The sequence below is a fragment of the Podarcis tiliguerta genome (genome assembly GCF_965153285.1).
Source record: "Podarcis tiliguerta genome assembly, chromosome: 1".
Lineage (NCBI taxonomy): Eukaryota > Metazoa > Chordata > Lepidosauria > Squamata > Lacertidae > Podarcis > Podarcis tiliguerta.
In genome coordinates, this window is record NC_139534.1 from 119,620,915 (window position 1) to 119,639,618 (window position 18,704).

At 47.3% G+C, this 18,704-nt stretch overlaps 1 protein-coding gene across 2 annotated transcripts; it reads right to left on the reverse strand.

Annotated features, from left to right (window-relative positions):
• Positions 1-291: 291 nt before the first annotated feature.
• Positions 292-8,558, reverse strand: ANKRD9 (ankyrin repeat domain 9). 2 transcript variants are annotated; one of them, XM_083439566.1, is made up of 2 exons: positions 7,518-8,558; positions 292-1,422 (listed from the first exon to the last, which is right to left on the reverse strand). In XM_083439566.1, the coding sequence occupies exon 2, from the start codon at positions 1,336-1,338 to the stop codon at positions 451-453; it is 888 nt and encodes a 295-aa protein (XP_083295692.1). In that variant the 5' UTR covers positions 1,339-1,422; positions 7,518-8,558; the 3' UTR covers positions 292-450. The 2 variants fall into 2 exon arrangements, with proteins under 2 accessions (XP_083295692.1, XP_083295693.1); XM_083439567.1 differs by lacking the exon at positions 7,518-8,558 and adding an exon at positions 5,880-6,022.
• Positions 8,559-18,704: the final 10,146 nt, after the last annotated feature.

Consider the following 18,704-nt stretch of genomic DNA (forward strand, 5'->3'; position numbering starts at 1 on the left):
CAGCAAAGCCTTGAGGACAGCAAGTTGGCTAGCTCTGATTTATTTATTTAGGCTGCTAGCCTCAGCTCTGAACACCTATGTTGCCTTTTCAGACATGCACGAGGAGCATGTAGCCTTCCAAATACTGCTAGACTCCAATTCTCGTAGCCCTTGGCCATTGAGTCCAACAGCATCTGGAGGGCCAAAGCTTGCTTTTAATATCTGCACAGCACCATCAAGCAAAACATTTCCTCTCAAACGCTCTGCAGCTATTCCACCACATTCAAATAAAAGACAACACCACATTCGGGACTTTTAAAAAAACAAATTCTAATGAAAACAAATGCTTCTCCCGCTCCCACAGTTTTTATATTAAACACACCGGCTCTCTGCGCCAGAGCCGAGAGCCCTATTTTCATCACGCAAGCGGGAACTGCGAAGGAAGGAAGGACGTCCCGGGGGGGAAAGTTCTTAACTCTTCAGTTTCAGGTCCAAGGGCTTCAGGAAGTGTGGCAAAGGCAGGTCGTCCAGCGCCTCTGGGAACTGATCTGGCGTAATGGTCCCGATTAAGACTTGCATGGAACTCACAAAGAGGGAGGGAGGCGCTAAGCCCGCCAGCCACTGGAACCTGGGCTTCCCCAGCAGGTCCTGCCATTGCTCAGAGTCCTGCAGCAGCTGCTGCTTCATGGCACAGTGGGAGCCCCGAGGCACAAAGAGGAACAGGGAGTCCAGGAGAAGCAGCTTGGTGCGCAGGTTCGAGGCCGGGCTCTCCCAGATCTGCTGCAGGAGGAGGTCCAAGGGCGTGTTCCCCGTGCAGTCAACAAGGCAGGGTGAGGCCCCGTGGCCCAGCAGCAGGAGCAAACACTCGGGCCTCACCAGCTCGCAAGCCACGTGGAGGGCGGTCTTGCCTCCTTCCACTCGGCTGCACCCTCTGCGGTCCAAATAGCTGGCCCGGTCGCTCGCCGGGAAGTCTCTGATGGCCTTCAGGATCTCCAGAAGGATGTGGACGCGGTTGTAGCGCACAGCCATGGCCAAGTGAGGAGCGGAGGAATGGCAGCAGCTGAAGTGAAGGCTGGGGATAGCCAGGGCGCTCTGAGGGAAGTTGCTCAGCAGGTAGCGGGCGTAAGGCTGGTGGTTATGCACCAGGGCGTAGAGGAAGGCCTCGGAAGGGGAGTAGGTGCTGACTTTGCCCCCTTCCTGCCAGTGGAAGGCCTCCATGCGCCTCATGTCCTCCAACAGCCACACGGGCAGCTGGTCCCTCACCGCTTGGTAGAAGGCAAAGGAGGACTTCTTGCATTGCTTCTGGGACTGGGAGCTGTGGCTGCTGTAGCTGCTCAGCCATTTGATGTTCCAGGGCATCGCTGGGGTGGCGCGTCAAGGAAGGTGGCTTCCCAATGGTCTACCAAGCCGTTTCTTCATGAAGGCCCAAGAGAGGTGAGAATGCTGGGAAAGGAAGAAGCACAATGATTAGGACACACAAGCACACTGCTGCCCACTCAGACGTCGCCCCTCTGAGCCCATCGTACAATTCTTATCAGAGGGTGCTCTTCGACACAGAAGTTGTGCATGCACACAAAGGCCACCGGTCATGGATGATGGGAACGCCAGCCCAACAACACCTGAAATGCGGCGCTTTGGCTATTCCCAATTTAACGTGTGTTTTACTTCGAGCCCCCACAATCTTGCAAAGGTAACTGTGGCTTGGGGAGCAGGGCAATTTGGACCAGGAAAACATCATGTGTGTGTGTGTGTGTCAAAACACCTTAATTCCCCCGTGCTATAGTTCTGTTCAAATTCAGACCCCCACGCCCAGCTGCAATAAAATAAAGACAAAAACATCAGGAGATTGACACTGCTCAGTTTTTTATGATCTGGTTTTTTTTGAGAAGCAGCTGTTCTAGCCGCAGAACTCTCCCATAATGTGTTGTTTGGCCCTTATGACACGCGCTGGTTATCTCCTGCTTGGACTACTGCAATGCGCTCTACGTGGGGCTACTTTTGAAGGTGACTCGGAAACTACAACTAATCCAGAACGTAGCTGCCAGGCTGGTGACTGGGAGTGGCCTCCGAGAGCATATAACACCGGTCCTGAAGGATCTATACTGGCTCCCAGTACATTTCCAAGCACAATTCAAAGCGTTGGTGTTGACAGAACCTTTAGAAGACATCTGCAGGCAGCCCTCTATAGGCAAGCTGTTAATGTTTGATGTTTCATTAAGCTTTTATATTTGTTGTAAGCCGCCCAGAGTGGCTGGGGCAGCCGAGGCAGATGGGCGGGATACAAATAAAAATTATTATAACTAACACTAAGTCCCCCCTCCCCACTGAGTGTAATGGTAATTATCCATGTGCTTTCATCAAGCAACTCTGTGTAGTTCAGAAACACGCGTTCTCAAAATACCTGTACAGTACCCAAACCGTATGGCCAAGCCAAAGGCACCTTCAACTCCAAAAGAAGGCTTTCTGAGAGCAAAAGTAGTCTTACCAGTGACTTCGCGGGACTATAGAAAGCTGCCAGGCCACTGGTCCACCTGGCTCAGTAGATCAGACAATATTGAGCTAGAGGGACCCAAGGGCCACAACCAAAGGCAGCTCCTTATGTTCCTTCCAGCACCACCCAGAGTGGAACTGGAACTTAGTTGTAACTAGCCTTTATTGGCATAAGTTAAAACAGTAAAATCATACAAAGTCATCCAAATACACTGATAATTCAAACACATACAATAAAAAGACTAGATAACCACCATTGAATAAATCAGGCAACTTTAGATTTAGCTTTAGAAATCTCGGCTAAGTATCACGAGACTATCTTGATAGTTTCGGGAGTATCATCCCTCAACAAATATCGGATTACAGACTCTCTGCAAATCAATATTTTGAGCTGTAAGGGAGTCACTAGGAGATCTCTGATAGGTGTTGAGAAGAGGGCAACCCAAAATTACGTGGTGTATTGTATCTGGTGTTTTCTCATTACAGGAACAAAATCTGTTCTGGGAGAGGATTTTTTTGAAACCTTCCAAACAATATAGATGAGGGGAATGCATTTAGACAAGCTAGCATAAACGCTCTGCCATGCAATGGAGTCTCTAAATCAGGCATAGGCATACTCCGGCCCTCCAGATGTTTGGGACTACAATTCCCATCATCCCTAGCTAACAGGACCACTGGTCAGGGATGATGGAAATTGTAGTCCCAAACATCTGGAGGGCTGGAGTTTGCCTGCTCTAAATTATAAAAGTAATTAAGCATTACTCTATGGCGGGGCTGCAATCCTAAGTAGACGTGGCACAGTGGTTAGAGTGCGGGACTAGAACCTGGGAGACGAGGGTTCAAGTCCCCACCCAGCTGTGAACTTCACTTGGCCACCTTGGGCCAGTTGCTCTCAGTCTATCCTACCTCACAGGGTTGTTGTGGGGGTTCAATGAGGAAAGAGGAGAACCACGCATATGCCAACTTGAACTCAATGGACAAAAAGGTGGGATATCAATTCAAAATTAAATAATTACAGGGGTTTTTTAAATGTTGACGTCCTGAGAGCCTTCTCTTTCCCTCTGCTAACTCCTCAACCTTCCTTCCCACCTCCCACATCACAATGGACTTTTAATTTTATGCTATTTTATTTATTAAATTTGTAAGCCGCCCTCCATCTGAAGCTCACAGGACTTGTGCATCCCACCAAACCCTCTGGCTGATTTAGCCACTGTCTGCAATGTCCTCCTTTCTGCAGCAGAATCTTAAGCAGCTCTAGATAATAATTGCCTAAACCCCCAGCAAAGTCTGCAAGGGCACTTCTCCCCTCATCCTTTCACCTCTTGTGCCTCCTAATTTTCAGCACAACAGTTAGCAATTAACTTTCCTCTCCTCCCCCCCCACTACCCCATGTCCCTTTTAAAAAAATATAATAAAACGGGGAGGGAAGAGCTGGTTGAACAAACAGGGCAGCTTAAATCTGGTCCGGACTGCAAACAACTTCCCTTAAGGCAGGTGAAACTGAAAACGGCAAAGTTAGCTTTTACCGGACACCAGGAATCTAAACAACTTGTAGGCAAAGATCTGTTCAGGGCCATTGCCCTTGAGGTTTCCTAGGATAGGATAAGGAATATTACCCCCCCCCCCCAAAAAAAAAGACACAGGACATGCATTTTGATTTAACTAACAAAGCTATCTATGGTCACATTCACACCACCCATTTAAAGCACTGTGATACCACTTCAAATCACCATGGCTCCCCCTGCATAATTTGGGGAGCTGTAGCTTGTGAAAGGTGTTGAGAAATGTTAGAACATAAGAGTGGATCCAAACTACAAGAAAGAAGATTCCACCTAAACATTAGGAAGTACTTCCTGACAGTAAGAGCTGTTCGACAGTGGAATTTGCTGCCAAGGAGTGTGGTGAAGTCTCCTTCTTTGGAGGTCTTTAAGCAGAGGCTTGACAGCCGTATGTCAGGAGTGCTCTGATGGTGTTTCCTGCTTGGCAGGGGGTTGGACTCGATGGCCCTTGTGGTCTCTTCCAACTCTATCATTCTATGATTCTATGGTTTAACAGTGAATCCTTCTTCCCAGGGAACTATGGGAATTGTAGCACCCATAACAAACTACAGCTCCCAGAGTTCTTTGGGGGAAGCCAAGAGTGCTATAAAGGTATTGTGTGTAAATGTGACCGACGTCAGCTTCATTGACTGGAAGTTCCTGGTATAACAGAATGAAGAGCATGCCTTGCAACATCCTTAGATTGAGCCAAACTCTGTTGAGCAGGCATTTATGGGCATGAAAAATAGTGGGAGGAGATCAGTTTGCTTTGACCCCCAAAGAGGCAAAAGATAGGTTATGAAATTCAAAGCTTGAGGCATAAACAGCACGTCAAAGACTGAATGAGCATTACAACTGAAGCTCTCAGAACGATATGAGCTTCAGAACCACAGTTCTTGACATGGTGAAGCAAATTGGCGGAAGGGCTGTGGCTCAGCGGCAGAACATGCATGCAAAATAGTCTTGGGTTCAATCCCCAGTATCTCCAGGTCAGATTGGAAATGTCTGAAAGCTAGAGAGCTGCTACCAGGCAGTGTGTAGACAACAGATGAGCTGGCTTGTCTGCCTCCGAACCAGTGTAAGCAATACTGAGCTAGATAAACCAATGTTTTAATTTGGACTCTTCCTTCCTTGGGAGTTTTTTTAAAGCAGAGATTGGATGGCCATCTGTCGTGGAGGCTTCAGTTTATATTCCTGCTTAGCAGGAGCTTGGACTTGAAGAAGATATCCCGCTTTATCACTACCCGAAGGAGTCTCCAAACGGCTAACAATCTCCTTTCCCTTCCTCCCCCACAACAAACACTCTGTGAGGTGAGCGGGGCTGAGAGACTTCAGAGAAGTGTGACTAGCCCAAGGTCACCCAGCAGCTGCATGTGGAGGAGCGGGGAAGCGAACCCGGTTCACCAGATTACGAGTCCACCACTCTTCACCACTATACCACACTGGTTGATGACTCTTGGCATCCCAACTCTACAATTCTATGGTATAAAGCAGCTTCATTTGCTACTCTTTCTTCGTGGAACCTCAATGGGCTGCTCTAGCTCCATGCATCCGAAACCCAGAATTTGTGCAGATTTAAAATTCAGAAAGGTAGCAAACTACAAATCTTCCCTACGCTCCCTCTGCACCCCCAGATTCCCAATCAGGGTAACACATGCAGTAATGTGACTTCCGATTTTCTTCCTTGTAGCAACTCTTGACAACAACCCAGTGCTCTCCCATTGTATTGGATTGCTCTGTGTGTGTGTGTGTGTGTGTGTGTGTGTGCAGGAGATGATGCCAAAGTTTGTGGAGTGAGTGCAGGGGTGGGGGAGGCTCCCTGGAAGGCAACTTTTAAAAATATATTTATTTATTATTGAATTTATATCCCACCTTTTTGTCCATTGAGCTCAAGGTGCCATATCCATGGTTCTCCTCATTTAAACCCCAACAACAACCCTGTGAGGTAGGCTCGACTGACCACTGGAGTTTGGAAAAGGGCTGCCTTACGGGCTTTGGAGCTCATGGGTTTCCCAAGCATCTTATTGGGCAAAAGTTGTTGCTTTTTAGAAGGATATTCTCCTTTCTGGCATCTTTTGAGCCAGCTCAGGAGGATTATCAAAGCACGCTGTTGTCACTGCTGCGTCTCTCTCTTCCTATTGATACCCCTGAGATGAGGGAACTCTGCCAGCCAACTCAGAAACACAGTTTTCTGTCATACTGACGCTTGCTGAGAAGTTGAAAGGTACTTGCTTCCTGGCTCAGAGAAGCTTGCTATGAAACAACTGAGACTGTCACCTCGGTCGTTGGTTGGAATGGACAAACTATGAGGAGGTGTCACAGCGAATCAGCTGGCAGGCCCGTGACAGGAGCCTCAGTTCACATGAACAAACTGGCGTCCCTGAGAACCTCAGCTGAGTGTAGCGATGCAAAAATACAGTGTGTAGTGAGCTGAGTGTGCGACTGCACCCAACTATGAAGCTGCCACACCGCCAGCCTCACCCCGCTGCCAAATCTGGTTGCATTCTGGCAGCTGAGGTGAACATGGTTTGAGTTGTGAGATTTACCACAAAAACTCACTCAATGCGCCCTCTCTATTGGCCAGTTCGGTCATTTTGAGGGGCCCCAAATGCTTTCAGTGTGAGGCAGCTGCTTGGTCCATCTAGCTCAGTACTGTCCACACTGACTGGCAGTGGACCTCCAGGGTTTCAGGGAGGGTGTCTCTCTCAGCCATACCTGAAGATGTTGGGGATTGAACCAGCGACGTTCTGCATGCCAGGCAGATGCTCTGCCACCGAGCTACAGCCTTCCCCATTCCAGACCAATGAAATGCCACAACTTTGTCTTTCCAGATGCTGCAGCCCCATGATCTAGGCTCTCCCCGCCTTCTCCAGCCACCTCCTCCTCGCTGCCTTCGCCTTTCTTCCAACACAAGCCCAGGCTCCCCTCTCCAGGCCCTCCACCTCTCCTCACCTCCAAGCTCTGGAGTCCTGCTCCCCTCCTTGCTTGGCAAATTCTCTCTCCTGCCCCATGGCATTCTGAAGAGGACCTTATTACTTTTAGGGGAACGATCTCCGAGGCCAAGGCTTCAGAGCAGAATGGAAAGCTCCTCACAACCCCAGGCTCTGCAGCTCCCCGCCCCCCAAACTCTCCTTCTTTCTTCCTTGGAGGTTTTTAAGCAGAGGTTGGACGGCCATCTGTCCTGGATGCTTCCCGTTGCGATTCCTGCATTGAAGGGGGGCTGGACTAGTTGATCCTTGAAGGTCCCTTCCAGCTTGACAATTCTACGATTCCCCCGCATCATTTCGAGGCGCCCCTCCCTCCCTCCCTCCTCTTCCCAGATCTCCATCTTCGCCACCCGCACCCCCAGTTCTCTCCTCCTTCGCCCCAGATCTCCCCTTGCGCCTCCTGCTTTTGCAGAGAAAGGGGTCGCCCGCCCCACTGGCGGGTGGGTGGACGGACGGACGCCTCTCGGAGCCCAGGGGAAGCGGCTGCTCGACGGGAAAGAAGCCCGAGCGGAATCCTCCTTACCTCTCCTCCGCTGCCGGCGATGATGCCGCCTCGGACTTGGAGCGGGGAAATTGCGCGTGGGCGCCGACGCCGCTTGCCGGCTCCTTGCAGCCGAGCCGGCTTCCTGCTGCAATGAATGAGCTGCGCCTCTCGCTCCTGCTCTCCGCCCTCGGCAACCACACGCAGCTCAGCCCGGCCCTCCGCCAGCTCCTCCGCGGCCTGCGCTCTCCTCCCCGCTCTCCTCCGCTGCTTGCGCAGAGCTGGATCGCCGCTTCCCTTCCCGGAGCGCAGGAGAGGCAGCACCGCGCAGCAGCAGCAGCAGCAGCCAAACCTCGGCTGCCTCCTCTAGGCTCTTTTATCCCCTCCGGCCCGGGGAAGGTCAGTCCGGACCGGGGAAGCGTCCAGCGCCCCGTGATTGGTCCCCGCCCGGGGCTCCCCCAACTTCCCATTGGCTGCGAGGGAGGAGAGGCCGGCGCCCCGCGACGATTGTTTGCGTCAGAGGGAGGCGAAGTTCCAAGGAACTTGGCCGGGCTGCGCGCGCGCCATGGAGACCGAGCGAGGACGCGGAGGGAGGCAGGAAGAAAGAAAGAAAGGGGTGGCTCAGGTGGCATGATGGGTGCCACCCACCACCCCCGCCAAGGGGATCAGGTGGTCCCTCCCAGGCGCATCACAGTTGGGAGAGCCCAACTTCCACATGCGCGCGCGCGGATCCTCTTCCTTCCCCTTCTCTCCAAATCTCTCGCACCTCTTGGGGTTTTGCAGGCTTGCAAGCATCCAACTTTGCTGCTGCTAACTTTTTATTTGTTTACTTCATGTGTGCATTCAGTGAGTCATCATCACCTCCGCTATGGAGAAAAGCTCTTCCGAAATCTATCAGGAAGAGCAGGGGTTTAGTTTGACCTCTACGCACAGGGAGGCGCGCAGAGGTGCCCTTGCTGGGCGCGATGAGGGTGGTTGTTGTTGTTGTTCTCCACATTCAGCGTGAGCAGTTGTGCGTCGTGTCTGAAAGTGGGAAGAAAGGTGACACACCTCAGGGTTCGCCCCAGGGACAATCCGTTGCCTAGAACCTGAAATTAATGATTAAGACTGTGACATTTGGGCTGTGCCCAGGAATTATACTTAGATTTTTTTTAAGGGTGTGTGGTTTTGTGTGTGTATTCTCGTTGCCTGAAAAATGGAACTAAAACCTATATTGCTTGGATTTGAATGCACAACCTCTTTAAAACCAGGTCTGTCCTACTTGTGGTCACGGTGCTCACAAGTGGGTTTGTACGGTTGACTAGAAGGTGTTTTGAAGGTTGCTCGTGAAAGCATTCTTGCAGTCTTATTCCAAGCATGTTTGCTCAGAAGTATGTTGGATTGTGGGACGCGGGTGGCACTGTGGGTTAAACCACAGAGCCTAGGACTTGCCAATCAGGTTGATGGTTCGAACCCACACAATGGGGTGAGCTCCCGTTGCTTGGTCCCTGCTCCTGCCAACCTAGCAGTTCGAAAGCACATCAAAGTGCAAGTAGATAAATAGGTACTGCTCCTGCGGGAAGGTAAACAGCGTTTCCGTGCGCTGCTCTTGTTCACCAGAAGCAGCTTAGTCATGCTGGCCACATGACCTGGAATCTGTACACCGGCTCCCTTGGCCAATAAAGCGAGATGAGCGCTGCAACCCCAGAGTCGGCCACGACTGGACCTAACCCTAACCCTTTACCTTTTACATGTTGGGTTGTGAGTGACCTTTCAGCAGCACATACAGTAACTCACTGTGGGTTCCCAGATGTTGTTGGACTACAACTCCCATCATCCCTGACCACTGGTCATGCTGGCTAGGAATGATGGAAGTTGTAGTCCAACAACATCTGGGGACCCACAGGTTGAGAAACACTTTGCTAAATGGACACCATATATATATAAAAGAGGAAAGTGTGTGTTTTTCCTTCAAAAGTATTGCTTTCTATCCAATTTAATAAATCAGCTAAGATTAATTAACCAGGTGACAGTCCTGGAAGTCAGTCCTCCTGATTTCAACGGAATTTGGCCCTGTGCAGCTCTGCCAACCTTTGGGGGGCCAGTTGACAGATTTGGAACTTTGAGGAAGTGCCGTGGTGACATAACAAAAAAAAATGGCTACCAAGAGCAGCAAGAAAGACAAGACCGCAAAATGGTGCAAGTCCCCCATCAAGCGGGGGGTGGGAGGAAGGAGGCACTGTTACACTCCCTCACAGAGATAAGCTCTGTTCAGAACTGCAGGGAGGTTGGGTGTCCAATCCAGGCACCCAGGGAAAGTTTACAGGGGTGGCATGCTCAGTGTTGGGGAGGCTGAGCCAGGGCAAACAGGAACTTCAATATGTGCTATAATCTGGCCTTGGAATGTGTTAGGAAAGTGTATCATTCAGAGCGTTTGCCAAGCTCTATGTGGAAACCTAGACTGAGGCAAATAGCACTGTACATTCCCCACTGAAAGTAGGTCAATGCAATCCAAACAAAGCTATGAAGATCTCCGGCAATGTCCCAAATTTCATTTATTTGGTCTGGCAAAACTTAGGAAATGCCAAAACCAGTGTCTAAAATTGAGCTTCAGACCCCAGGCCAAAATAACCCTCGATTAACGCAGTTCTGAGAGAAACAGTTTAAAAGCCTTGTTGACCTACCCAGGGTAAAAAAACCCAGGCTGGTGCATTTTGAGACCAGCTGACGTTTCTGAGCTGTTTCCAAGGGCAGCCCCCATTGAACACAGAGTAGTAATTGGAAGGGGGTGGAGTCAGCAGAGCCCTTCCGCCTAGCAACCATTCCACAGTGCATTCACCTTAATGGAGAATGAAATCTGAACCTTCGGAACATTGTGCTACTAGGAACAGAAGATGAGTTTGAGGATTAGCTGTGACTTTCTTTCGCCCAAGGTCACTCACACGCAGCCACTTTTGATAATAATGATAAGACTGTTGTCAGTACAATACCATTCTGGTACTATGTTGTGATGATATAGACAGCCACAAATGGGCCTGGTTTCCTTGACCAAAGGTATGCACTTAATTAAATTTTAGTTGGTATTATGTCATATCTATGTGGCTACTTTTGAATCATATGATAAGCCATATGAATAAGCACTGAGCCAAAACGTGTTCACCAGTTTCCCAGAAGTTTCCTTCCCTGAGAAAAAAGACTTCCATTTTCTCCCTTCATTCTCAAGACAATTTAGATTATCTTTAGCATTTCTGTGGGCACAGGATTTTGAGCTTACCTTGAGCTGCGAGGCAGTCAATGTGTCTTTTTCTTTCCTGTTTTTCTCCAGTGCTCTGTGGCCTATCAGTCTGCCTGCACTTCTTGATCTGGAAAAAGCCACATGTTGCCTTCTTCTGGTCTTCCATTGCGGCTTCTATAAGCTGCCAGCATTGCGACAGTTGACACAGCCCAGGAAGCCCATTTGACTAGTCAGCTAAACCAGGTGTTGGTAGCTGATGGGTCTCAAACCCTCAGTGAACTAGAGACTTCGCCCTGCATGCAAAGACAGATTGAGAAGATAAGACCAATATTGGGCCCAACAGTAGATAAGGCCAGTGCTGGATTTATGTATAAGCTAAACAAGCTATAGCTTAGGGCCTCACTCTCTTGGGGCCCTCAAAAAATTTAAAGGGAAAAAAACCCTGGATGTACATTTCCAAAATATAAGATATAAAATAAAATAAAACCTATATACAGCAACAGTTTTTTGTGTTGTGTAGGCTCCTATTTTGTTTTGTACAAATGGCTTTAGATACCTATTAGGTCCATAAATTACCATATAACATATATTCAACACAAAAGACAGTGACAATTTGTTGTTGACAAAGGACAGCTGGGCATACAAAGGGCCCTATTACTTTCAGTAGCCTAGGGCCTCATCAAAACTAAATCCAGCCCTAGATAAGGCAGTTTCTGCATGTGTTGTAGATGGAAGTAAGGGGCAGATGGGGCTCATCAACCTGGGAAGGAACCCCATCTAGGAGAAGAAAAACTCTGTTTCCTTTTGGGACATTGTTATGTACTGAGGATCCAAAATGCAGCAGTCTGATTGGTCCTAGAATATTAGGATTCAGAATGCAGCAGTCTGATTGGTCCTGGAACAATAGGATTCAGAATGCAGCGGTCTGATTGGTCCACAGGAGCCACCCAATCCAGCTCCAGGTGGAAGTGAATCCGCAAGCTTATTGGCCTACAGGAGAATCCCAGAATTAGCCAACCACGTGGGGCCCATTGTGTATATAATGTATATAAAGCAGACATTCTGGGGGAACATTCATTCCTCCTCAACACTATGAGCTGAATAAAGAGCATGAAATCCACTCTTGACATCTTTGAGAGCAGAAAAGGCTAAGGAGCAAACCATACACCAGGGACGAAACTAGGCTTTTTTCCACCCAGGTCAAAGACCCAGTTTGGCACACACCTCCATGCACATTTGCATACAGAAACACAGACTGGGAGCCTCAGTGGTGCCCCTGTGGAGACTTCACCTGGGGCTATGGCTCTGCCCTACACAAATCCAGAGGGGAGTCCTCAAGATGTTTGGATGGTGCCTTGTACGCCTCCTTCTGGCAACTCCTGCAGCCAAGCTGGTGCCAAATGTATTGCTCTGTTTTCCTTTGGACCATATCAGCCAGGCCGAGAGGATGGGGGGGGGGGCAGGGCTTGTCATCTGGGGAGCCCGGGCTTTCCATTGCGCCCAAGGGACGTCACTTCGGTGCTGCTAACACATCGGTTTGACATCACTCTCGGAGGCGCACTCCACTGTCTCTCTAGACAGGTGCATGCCAACCATCTACTATGCAACTCCTTCACATCTGCATGAATGCCAACTGCAAGGATCTCTTTAGGAAAAGAAATACCAAAATCGGAAAAAAGAATTTTCTTATACACGACCACCGCAGCTAGGATAGTAATAGCATCTAAATGGAAAGCTAAAGAACTACCTACCAAGGAGGAATGGATTCTCAAATTTAAAATTGGCTAAATTAACAGCATCCATACGACAGCAGTCAAATCAAAAACTAAAAAAACGATTGGCAATGCTTTGATGATTATATGACAAAATATTGCTCTAAAAAAGACATGCTAATATGCCTAGATTAAGAATGTAAATGCATCAAAACAATAAATTATCAGTGACATATATATAGAGAGAAAATAAAATCAATCAGAACACAATGATAAGGGTAAAATTGATTCTAGAGAAGACGAGTAGCGGTGGAGGGAAGTTAAACAGGCTGGTGGATTTATTTTATTTTGTTTGTTTTTTCTTTTTGGATATTGTATACAGTGGTACCTCGGGTTAAGTACTTAATTCGTTCTGGAGGTCCGTTCTTAACCTGAAACTGTTCTTAATCTGAAGCACCACTTTAGCTCACGGGGCCTCCTGCTGCTGCCGTGCTGCCGGAGCACAATTTCTGTTCTCATCCTGAAGCAAAGTTCTTAACCCGAGGTATTATTTCTGGGTTAGCGGAGTCTGTAACCTGAAGCGCATGTAACCTGAAGCACATGTAACCTGAGGTATCACTGTAATGATTTAATGTTTCTTTTCTGTTATGTATTATTTCTCTTTTTTTAATTAAATTGTATGATGGAAAATCTAAATAAAAATACAAAAAAAGAATGGCCAATGGTCCAGGAAAATTAACAACAGTCTTAACAGCAGGGCCACAGACTCTGCACCCGGATATATGCCCTTCAAGAACACAGTCAGCAGGAGACACATCTTTTTGGACCCCCAGTAAATTGTGTGGGCAGTCTTGTCTCTCTGCTCGTTCCAATATTTGCTTTGTCTTAGCTGCTCTGGGAGAGGCCCACTCAGCTCCTCTGCATCCAAGAAGACTCCTTAGGTTCAAAGCCTAGTTAGTGTGAGCCATCCTTTTGCCCTGTGCCATGCCAAGATAAACTGGCACTAACAATGGGCTCTGCTTTTTGTTTCCCTGTTTTTTCTGTTTTCATCTGGGAACCCCACAGTGACTCAGACAGTGAGGGAGGACATGAATTGGAAACAATGACCTAAGCAAAGACAGACACCAGCAGCTCTTGTTATTTGAGCTTCCTGGAGTCTCTGATGCCTGTTCGCTTTGGAGCTGACAAAGGCTTCAGCCCAAACATGTTGAATTCTGTGACATCTGGGGAATCAAAGGAATCTTGCTTTCCTTTCCTTTTTTTTTTAAAAAAAGGAATGGGCCAGGAACCAAAACTTCCCAAGGCAGCATCTATGGTCCATCCAAGCCTGAAAGAATCCTGAAAAGGAATTGTTTCTGCTTCACATTACATTCACATGCGAGCAGTAATGAAATGTTTAAAAAGGGATTCCTTCTACTGCACTGTTATGTAAACAAGACTATGGGAAAAGACCCAGGACAGAAAGCCTGCCTCGCCAAAGCCAAGGTTCTTGTTATTCTGAGCTCAAATGAAGGGAATGTGATGATGTAACAATACAGCCTGAGAATATTATTATTATTATTATTATTATTATTATTATTCCCGGAGGTCTCAGGGTAGTTCACAGAATAGAATCAAAATATAAAACCACAAAATATATAACAAAAATAACAAAAATAAAAACAACAACCCAATAACCCTCCCCCCCCAAAAAAAACCCCCTTCTTAAAGCACATAGGATGCCAATCAAATCAACCAAAGGCCTGGTTAAAAAAACGCTTTTGCATGATGCCTAAAGATGTGTGCATACTCCGCAATAAATAACTGTCCCTCCCAAATATTTATGCCATGCTTTTGAGGCATCTGATCAAAGATCTGTATTTTAAATAAGCTTAAAAATATATCTGTAGATTCTTGCTTCAGATGCTTGCTCCAGCCTTCGCAGAGGTTTAGCCTTGACAGATGTTTATTCTTCTGAACAGGGCCCCTCATTGATTTGTTGCAGTACTTCAAAGTTGTAAAAAGGAGCAAAAGCTGGGAACAAAGGTCATACAATTTACAGAATACAATCCAAGCTGCAAAAACATTAATTAGAGTTGGTAATTACTCAAACTCAGCCATATCTTCTCAAGGTTTATATCCTGAGAAGGTTAAAAGGCAAAGAGCTAATATCAACAACAGCTGGTGGGGGGGGGTGTAAATTGAAGGGGTTTGCTTTAGAAACTGCTTTTCTATTAAGTTCTTTTCCTTTTAAAAATCTATGTGTGATATATGTACTGACTTTAATGTAACTATGCAAAATCTAGAAAGTAAGAGATGTTAGATTCTTATGTTAGATTCTTATTTCATTGATGGTGTGTGAGAAGGTGAACCCAAGACCTCTGTTTATATGACAAGATTTAAAACCATGAGCCATCTGTTTTAGCCATCTGTCCCTGTTGCCAAGGGCAGAAGAGCCAAGAGCAGAAGAGCAAAGGGCATAGGGGATCTGATAATTAAGATGCTTGTCAAGACAAATGTAAGATATATGATAGAAGGAAATATAGCTCTTTGTCTCCCATAAAAGGTAATAGGAAATGGGTGTATCTTTTATGATTGGTTCTAGCAAACAGCCAATAGGAATTTCAACCAGGCTGATTGGACAGAGGCAGCCAAAGGAGGAGTAAGGAGGCTGGGCTGAGGGAATATAAGTGCTGGCCACCAGGGCTGGGGTGGTGCAGAGCTTTTGGTAAATATACCACTGTGCCAATCATTTATTTGTCTGACAAATAAATTATTATTTTAATTTCTCTATTGCTGCGTTGAATATTTCATTCCAGCTAAGCGTTAACCACAAGCAGGGTGCTACATTTTATGGTGCCTCTGTGACTCGGATAAGTGGTCTGCTGGAACGCAGCCCCTTCGCCTTAGTGGGCAGGGTACCAGAGGGAGGACACTCACTGTTTACCCAGCGCGCACTGGAACTTTTTTCCAGGGGAACGCAGCAGTCTCGTCTGTCTACTACCCTGCTCACTGAACGGCGACGGAACCGGGGGGAACCAGAGAAATTAACAGGGAACCAGCTAAGGGTAAGTGCACAAAAGGGATTGTGGCCCTCCAATTAATTGGGAGGAAGAGAAGTCTTGATCAAACTTCTGCGTCTCAGTTAAGGGGAACTGAGTACGCTAGGTGGCTGGGTACATCAGATGCTGGTCTGGTGGAGGAAAAGGGAAATATTGGGAGGTAGAGTGTGGTGAAGTATCTAGCGCATTGTATGTGTGAGAAAGTACTATTTGTAGCTGACCTGAGTGTGGAGTGGGTAGTACTTCGTTTCCCAGTAAGGCGACTTCACTGGGCAAGGAACCCCACGAAGCGAGTGTGTGAGTGACTGAGTGGATACTTCACAGGGCCATACAATGGGAGTTGGAGGTTCAAAGGGGGGAAATACACCTCTTGAATGTATGTTAAATAATTTTAAGAAAGCCTTCTCAGGAGCTTATGGTGTCAAAATGACCCCAGAGCGCTTGAGAACGTTATGTGAATTAGACTGGCCGAAACAAAATACTGGATAGCCGTCTCAAGGAACTTTTGATATAAATTTAGCAAGCAAACTTTGGTCTAACATCACCAAAGAAACTGGAGGGTGCCCAGAACAATTTTCATATATAGACTCTTGGCTGAGCACATTAAATAATAATCCTCCATGGATAAGGGAATGCAAAGTCCAACAATGCAAATTATTGGCTGTAAAAGCCGAAGCTAGGAAAGGAATCTTGCCAAATAAACTCAAACCCATTTTTGAGGGACCAGAGAAAGAGGTGCTTTCACCTCCACCCTATGCTCCACGTCTGGGGGAGCCTAATCCAAACACTCCACCAGTTGTAACCCCAAGGCAAGAAAGTGGAATGAGTAATGGAGCTGAAGTCACAGACCTTGATTCCTTGATAGATTATGATAAATATCTTCAGGAGGCATTGGAGTCCTATAATAAAGCCCAAGCAGAAGTGGTTGTTCCACCTGTGAGTCCCAGTAGAACTCCATCTACAGTCTCCTTTAGTGGAACAACTGATTGTCCACCCCAAACCCCTGTACGTCCAAGTCCTAGAGAATTATTACAGAAGTTACAGGGAGACCTTGAACGGTCAGCAAGCAATACAGCCAGGCGCATAAAGCTGCTAAAAGGACGCCTTGGGACAGATACCATCCCCTATGATTTGAGGCCCCTAGAGCAAAGTGAAGAGAAAGGTCACGTAGTAGCCCCTCTTAGAAGAGTATTTGATGCACTTTGAGGAGCCTGTGCTGGTTAACGGGCAACCCGGACCACGGCCACCTCGAACTTCGACCCTCCAATACATTCCATTCACGACTATGGGTCTAATGAATTGAAAAAGCACAGATATATTTGCATGAGCAGGCCAGAGTGGGAAATATTTGTCATCTCCAGGACAAACTTCCCCTTGGAAGATCCTAATTGGGATCCAAACAATGCAATTCACCTGGCCAGGCTTACTACCTACCGCCAGACGCTTGTGCAAGGTATCCACAGGGCATGCCAGAAGCCCAATAATATATCTAAAGTCTCAGAAGTAGAATAGAAATCAAATGTTCTACTTTTGGCCGGGAGACTTTTTGAGAGGCTGCAGGAAGTCTATCGTATATAGACTCCTTTTGACCCTGAAGCCCCTGAAAACAGCAGAATGATTACTGCTACTTTTGTGGCCCAGTGCGCTTCTGACATTCGTAAGAAAATTCAGAAATCAGAAGGATGCGCACCCACAAAAAGACTTAAGTTGTCACCTTTTGAGTTCCTGTATGGGAGGCCACCCTCCTTTGTTCGGGATATTCCAGCTGACCTCAAATAGGAGACCATGTGACACAGGGACAAGTGCAATCTCTCTCCCGTGTTTTGTTTGTTTGTTTGTTTGTTTCTCTTAACAGGTGGGCCCTCAGCGCACGCCGTGCAGCATTGCCAAGCCGATTCATCAGTTCCAGGCTGGCGATAGCTATGGGTGAAAGAGTGGAAACGTGATCCACTTGCACCTAAGTGGCGTGGGCCTTACACCGTCTTGCTCTCTACTCCAACAGCGGTGAAGGTAGCTGAGGTGACCCCCTGGATTCATCACTCCCGTTTGAAGATGTCCGAAGGCAGTTGGACGTGCAAAGGTGACCCCTCTAATCCTTTAAAACTGACTCTCTCCAAAAACCCCTGTATCTAGCCCTACGGGGAACGGGCTAGGTCACGGGCAACATTGAGACGACCGGCCTGCTGCAGCCACAACCTGGAAGCTGGCTGACCTGCGCACGCCTGAAGCTTGAGGAGCGTCTAAACCAGCGATTGTGAACGGGAAGATTCTCTTATATAATTGATTGACTGCCCCCCCCCCTTGTGGAACAATTATCAGGGATATTACTCATTGGGGATCCTCGGGATATATGTTTTGGTCTTGGTGGTTCCTCATTTCTGTCACTGGGGGAATTATATTGGGGCTAATATTTTTTTGCTATCACAATAAGGTAATCTTTTGTGGGAGGAATGCATATACTAGACATCAACATGATTTTATTATTAATCCTGATCCCTTGGGAAGGGGAAGGGTCCTTGAATCTGACCAAATTTGCTAAATATGGATTCCGCCATGACCACAATATGTGGGTAGGCTTAGCTGAAATGGTAGCCAATGCTACAAATAAGACTAATTGCCTTGTTTGCTCTCTTGGGCCAGATGATTCAGAGGGAGGTATGCCCTTATTACCGATACCATTAAATGCCATTGGTATGGTAAGCGAAATGCCACATCAAACAGAAGTACAGAATTTCCCTGGATGGAACTCACCTAAACCAATACGAGTTATACCTGTACAAGGGGAATTCTGTGTACATAAATCATCAGATACAGCTGATTCTACCATGGTAGGCTCTTCTCGTTGCCACTATACTTGGAATTATATTAAGAATAATCAAACCTGGGCAGACGGTACTTCCTATCGAACTCGGAATACCTTGCCCTGTGCACCTCCTTTTATTCATGCATGGAAAATGGTGTGGAACAAAACTGTGACAGCAAAAGGCAATCTAACATACTGTATTGTGAACTCTTTACCCCTTGTGATATTTCGCCTTATGCACTCCACGTTCCAAAAACCTCAGACCCGATGGTTGTGGTGGATATGTGGAGAATGGGCATACAAGCAACTCCCTTCTAAATGGAGTGGGACTTGTTTCCTGGGATGGGTATTACCACCAATGTGGGTTATGCCCACTAGTTCAGTCAAACGTACACGAAGAAATGCTGATATTTCTCATATAGCAGGAGGAAGTACCCAGAGTTGGAGCGATACTGACGA